This window comes from Peromyscus maniculatus, chromosome 13, assembly GCF_049852395.1.
Source record: "Peromyscus maniculatus bairdii isolate BWxNUB_F1_BW_parent chromosome 13, HU_Pman_BW_mat_3.1, whole genome shotgun sequence".
NCBI classification, from domain to species: Eukaryota; Metazoa; Chordata; class Mammalia; order Rodentia; family Cricetidae; genus Peromyscus; species Peromyscus maniculatus.
This window is the reverse complement of record NC_134864.1, coordinates 3,146,909-3,153,000: the sequence shown is the minus strand read 5'-3', so window position 1 is coordinate 3,153,000 and position 6,092 is coordinate 3,146,909. Positions and strand designations below refer to the sequence as shown.

General features: G+C 44.5%; 1 protein-coding gene across 3 annotated transcripts in view; it reads right to left on the bottom strand.

Moving 5' to 3' along the window:
• Positions 1–5,036: 5,036 nt before the first annotated feature.
• Positions 5,037–6,092, bottom strand: part of Fbxo36 (F-box protein 36) — a 69,691-nt gene continuing 68,635 nt past the window's right edge. For all 3 annotated transcript variants that reach the window (XM_076549469.1, XM_076549470.1, XM_076549472.1), the window contains exon 4: positions 5,037–5,424. In XM_076549469.1, the coding sequence (XP_076405584.1) occupies positions 5,194–5,424 (231 nt within the window). In that variant the 3' untranslated portion in view covers positions 5,037–5,193. The remainder of the gene's footprint in view (positions 5,425–6,092) is intronic.

Here is a 6,092-nt window from a genome sequence, read left to right as displayed (position 1 = left end):
CTCCCTCTCTTCCTCTCCTCCCCCTCCTCCTGTCATCCGCTGGGACTAGGACTTTACATACAAAGACTGGAAGTAAAAGCTTTGCAACTCAACCACTTCTTTGCAGGGTAAAACCCCAGAGTCTGTATCTCCACAAAGGATCCAGATAAATGGGCTTTGAGCATGAGAATATGACTGGGTGTCATAAATTACTCTTACAAGGAGTTATTGGTCTCTAATATCATACAAAGGCAGGCTATCATTTCAAAAGTTCTGTAACTTGTGGACTGGGGAGATGGCTAAGAGGTTAGGAGCACTTTCTGCTCTTGCAGAGGACCAGAGTTCAGCCTCCAGCACCCACAAGTTGGCTCACAACGTGTGTAAGTCCAGGTCCAGAAGCTCAGATGCCGTCTTCTTGTCTCTGTGGCCACTGCACACATGTTGCACACATACATAACTCAGACAAAACACCCATACACATAAAATGCAAAAACAAATCTTTTTTTAATAAGTAATACAATTTAATACAATTTTTAAAAAACAGTTTATATTTTTATGAAAGAATTCTGTAGCTAAGAAGTACAGTTTCTAACTCTTCCTTAGAAATGAAATTGGCCTTCCTTCTAACCCAGTTTATTGTGTCAAAGAAGATGAGTTCAGCCATAAGCTGAACTCAACACAAATCCTTCCCGAGTGGTCTGTGAATGATGTCCTTGGCGGTATGTGTTTCTTAGTGCACATGACTATGACATCAAGGGCTACGGTTCGCACACTTTGATTCATGCCATCGTCTTAGAGTAAACCATCTTTTTTTTTAAGAGTTGGGCAGTGGTGGCACACTCCTTTAATCTCAGCACCCAAGAGGCAGAGTCAGGCAGATCTCTGAGTTCAAGGCCAGCCTGGTCTGTAGAGTGAGTTCTAGGACAACCAGGGCTCCACAGAGAAACCCTGTCTCAAAAAAACAAAAAAGAATCAAGCTGTGAGGATTTTAGATGGATTGCCTTGTACCTGTCCATGTACCTGACACTGGGGTGTGGTGCCAAATAGCCCAGCTCTGGTGCCTCCTGCCATATAGATTATTCACTTGTCTGGACCTGGCACAATTTTCAAAATAGTTCTCTTTGTTGGTTTCATACATGAAGATGTCTGATCTGGGACATCACAAAATCAAAATACTCTTCCTAAGCTGAGATCTCTATTTTTCTAAAGCTAAAGCATTTTCAGACTACAGAATGTTCTTCCCAGGATCGTTTTAAAATTTCTGACTGCCTTACTTATTTATACATACCTTTAAATGACTTAAATGTGTACTTGCTGGTTTGGGGGTGTCTTCAGTGATAAGAGCACTTTCCTGATGTGTTCAAGACCTTCATCTCCACGCCAAAAGCAAGAAACTTTGACTCACAATTTGCTCATCAAACAGAACTGCCATTGTCTTGGGTCAAATTTACTTAAAATTAATCCATTATCAATTACCTTTGATAATTAAAGGCAGGAATGCTAGGAACTGGAATTGTAGAATGCTCCCAATGTCTAACTTTCAGCCAGAATGCAAGGGGAGCTTCCCGGATGTTAACAGGTAATTAAACAAACAGTTTCCTTCTGCTTCATCTCCCCTGTCTCCTGCCCTAAGGACTAGGGAAAAGGGTTGTACCATGAAACCACCCAGATAACATCAGTAGTGAGCAGGCTGGCTAATAGACAGGAGCCCCAAAGGCCCTGCTGATCCACACACGTCATTACTTCCAATGATGTGAGCGTGGCCCAGAAGTTAGATAAATGGTCATTTAGATGCTGCGCTCCATTTGGTTTAACACAAAGACATGCTTGGTTTTTGTTTTGTTTTGTTTGAGACAGGGTCTCACTATGTAGATCAGGCTGGCCTCAAAATCACAGAGACCTGTCTTTCTCTTCCTCTCTGTCTCTGCCTCCACACCTGCCCAAAGAGCTGGTTTTTATCATCATACCTGTAGCACATCTTGATGTTTTAATAAAGGTAATATTAGCCAGACGTGGTGCATACTTTTAATCCCAGCACTTGGGAGGCAGAGGCAGGCAGAGTCCAAGGCCAGTCTGGTCTACAGAGTGAATTCTAGGACAGCCTGAGGTACATAATGAGAATCTATCTTAAAAATAAATAAATAATAATCTTTAAAGCTGAAGCAGTGATATTTATTTTCTTGTTAAATACATACAAACACACATACATGTACATGTGTATACGTATTTACCATACAATTAGGAACCGTTAAACATGTTATGTATTATTAAAACTACATTACTTCGCTACTCTCACTGTCTGCAACATCAGTTAACAGGAGGCAGTGTTAAGTGTGCCAAACGGTGCTATGGCCCATGACAGAGGACGCTTGCATTGCTTACTCTGCATTGAGATGCCAACTTTCTGCCCATTGGCCCAACTGGAGCTGCATCCATGTTAGATTGCTCGGGTTTCTATGTGTGCATATACTGTACTTGAGGGTGCAGTGGCTTCTACTGAATCAGAGGTCCCTGCAAGACTGAAGCAAGACCTGCTTGCAAAAACAAACAAAAAACAAATGGCTCTCTGGTCATACCGCAGTGTTCTGAAGATATTCTCACTGGTTAATTGTGTGGTCACATCGTACGCTTTATTGTTTGCCCTTCGCATACCCAAGTTGTTTATTTACCTGTAACTAAATAAATGCTGTCCTCCTTAAAGGTGGCCAGTGAGTTTTTATATAAACCCAAGCTCGCTCACTCTCTCTTCTCTTTTTTTTTTTAAACTTTTAAGAGTGCTAGGATTACAGGCAGGCATCAACTGTTTTGTACAGAACTACTGAAGAACTACTCTCCCTGTATTTAAGAATGAAACATTTTGTTGGGCAATGGTGGCACATGCCTTTAAATTCCAGCACACGGGAGGCAGGGGCAAGAGGGTCTCTGTGAGTTCAAGACCAGCCTGGTCTACAGAGCTAGCTCCAGGACAACTAGGGCTGTTACAGAGAATCCCTGTCATGGGGGATAGGGGGGGGAATGAAACATTTAAATCAGTTTTAAATATTTGTCCTCATTCAGTCATGTTCCTTCCATTTATTTCTTTGATTGATTGATTGTCTGAGACAGTCTCATTATGTAATCTCAGGCTGGCCTTGAACTCAAAGTCCCCCTGCCTCTGCCTCCCAAATTCTGGGATCACGAGTATGTGCCACCATGTCTGGCCTTCTATATTAACTTTTATACTGCATCTTGGTCAGGTGCTGTCTACAGAGCACTTGGAGATGCTTTTTTTTTTTTTTTGGTTTTTCAAGACAGGGTTTCTCTGTGTAGCTTTGCGCCTTTCCTTGGTAGCCCAGGCTGGCCTTGAACTCACAGAGATCCGCCTGCCTCTGCCTCCTGAGTGCTGGGATTAAAGGCGTGTGCCACCACCGCCCGGCTGAGATGCTATTCTTATATTCTTCTTTTCCAATAAACAAAGCCCCTTTGCCTCTTCTTAAAGACAAGGTCCCATGTAGCTCTGACTGGTCTCCAACTTGCTATGTGCATCTCTGGACTATGCTAACTAAATGCATGTTCACACTGGTTACCCACAGCCTCTGCTCTTAAAATCCCTGCTATAGCCAGGTGGTGGTGGCACACACCTTTAATCCCAGCACACGGGAGGCAGGGGCACACGGATCTCTGTGAGTTCAAGGCCAGCCTGGTCTACAGAATGAGTTCCAGGACAGCCAGAGCTGTTACACAGAGAATCTCTGTAAGGGGGTGGGGGAGTGTTATTTATTATGCTGCACTGTTTATCATGCAAACAGCCATGAGGCACAACAAAACTCACTATAAGAGTTTATTAGGGAAAGGGGGACAGAAGAGATGTGCTTAGGCCTATTGAAAGATTGTGCAGGAAGGGGGAAGGGTGTGTGGGGTCCACTTTTATGGATTCTCCTGAGCATGAGTATATGGGCTTATGTAGCTACACCACGCTTGTGCATAGATCAGATCACAGTGCGTACAAATTACGTGACCACACAGTACACAGACTACATAGGAAGTAAGTTCCCAGGATGGCTAAGTGTCTTGCCAGCACATTCGTGGTCATGGGGGAGTGGCTAGGAATTCTATCATCCCAGACTCTTTGTTCCTGAAAAAGATGGCAGGTGAACAGGAATAGGGGCACCATGTCTGCCAAAACTGCTTCCAGCTGACTGGGTGGGCATCGGCTAACTCTTGGGGGTAGGGAAGGGAGCTTTTGAGGTAGCCAGATGTCCTGAGGTAGTGGATTGTCTTCTGCTGCTTTGGGAATTGTCCATTGCCTTCCGCTGCTTAGGGCTCTGTGACTGTTTGGGTCTGACAAGGTGCTGGTGGGGCAGAAGAGGTGGTTTAGAAAATTTTGCCTGGGGGAGGGTCCCCGAGGGTTCCCAGGGGGAGGGAGGGGGCATCCTGGGACCAGCAAAGTTTGAGTTATACTTATCTGGAGTAGATCTGACCTGCCCAGGTGGATTCAAGCTGGCTCTGAAGCTCGGAAGAATTTTTAACCATATTAAGAATTAGCCACGGGGGCTGGTGAAGTGGCTCAGAGGTTAAGAACACTGGCTGTTCTTCCAGAGGTCCTGAGTTCAATTCCCAGCACCCATATGGTGGCTCACAACCATCTGTAATGAGATCTGGCTCCCTCTTCTGGGGCCTGCAGGGATACATGCAAACAGAACACTGTATATGTAATAAATAAATAAATCTTAAAAAAAGAAGAGGAAGAAGAAGAAGCAGCCACAGAATTTTTTTTTTTTTCTTCAAGACAGGGTTTCTCTGTGTAGCTTTGGAGCCTGTCCTGGAACTTACTCTGTAGCCCAGGCTGGTCTTGAACTCACAGAGATCCTCCTGGCTCTGCCTCCCAAGTGTTAAGATTAAAGGCGTGTGCCACCACTGCCCAGCTCACAGAAGAATTTAAAATCTTGAGCTGGTAGCCATGATATCATAATGTTTAGTACTCTGCTATCAAAATCTTATTGATTAGTGTTAGAGAGAGAGAGAAACTTGGAACATGCTTTTAATTTTTACCTGAGATAAACCTTATCTGAGACAAATTTTAAGGCATCTGTTTTCTTTATTAGTTTAGCATCCAGGAGACACAGGTGATCAATTGCTGAGGGCATTTAACAGGAATAGATTGTTATAATTAAAGTCTGTGTTTTGCAGAGTCCAGACCCTTTTGGGTCTGGGGGTGTAAATACCTCTGGACTGTTACTGTTCCTTACTGCCTGGGTATACTTGATGGTCCTTGGCCTCCAGCTCTATGATGATCCTGTAACAATTAGCTGAGTAGTTAATTAGGAGAGGGAACCAGGAAGGAAAAGCTTGTGAGGTGAAACCACATTCTTCTGTAATTGGTGACAAGGCAGTCGATCCTGGTGTCCTCTGGAACTTGAGAGAGTAGGGCCCTGTCTGTGTCACTGTGCATGAGGAAGAATTCTCCTTGTGGCGAAGGGTAAGATAAAAGACTTCAGGTGGCCGGGCGGTGGTGGCGCACGCCTTTAATCCCAGCACTCGGGAGGCAGAGCCAGGTGGATCTCTGTGAGTTCGAGGCCAGCCTGGGCTACCAAGTGAGCTCCAGGAAAGGCGCAAAGCTACGCAGAGAAACCCTGTCTCGAAAATCCAAAAAAAAAAAAAAAAAAAAGACTTCAGGTGAGCAGCTGTGGGGGTTACAAGAATTACCTTGAAGGGTCCCTACCATATAGGGGAAAGGGGCAGGGGCACTGGCATGGAGGGAGAAGAAGGAACTGACCCCAAATGTGGGTTGGGGGTGGACAAGTCTGGAAAGTAAGTGTGGCATCTCCCAGTAATGCCACCTGGAGAGAAAGAACCCAGGAAGGAGGTAAAGTTTGTAAGCCTTTATAAGTGAAGAGATGGGACAGGTTATGGTGAGAGAAGATAGTGGTGGATGACCCAAAGGTTAGCTTGATTCCCAAATAAGAAGCTCAGCAGCTGCCAAAGTGTCATAAGCCACATGGATATGGAATAGAAAGCCCAGCTGTATATAATAAGCTATACTTTGACTGGCTAAGAGTCTGTCAAATGGAAAGCCATTTGTCACGGAATATTTGGTGTTACACAGCCTTAATACTCAGCTGCATCTTGCTATG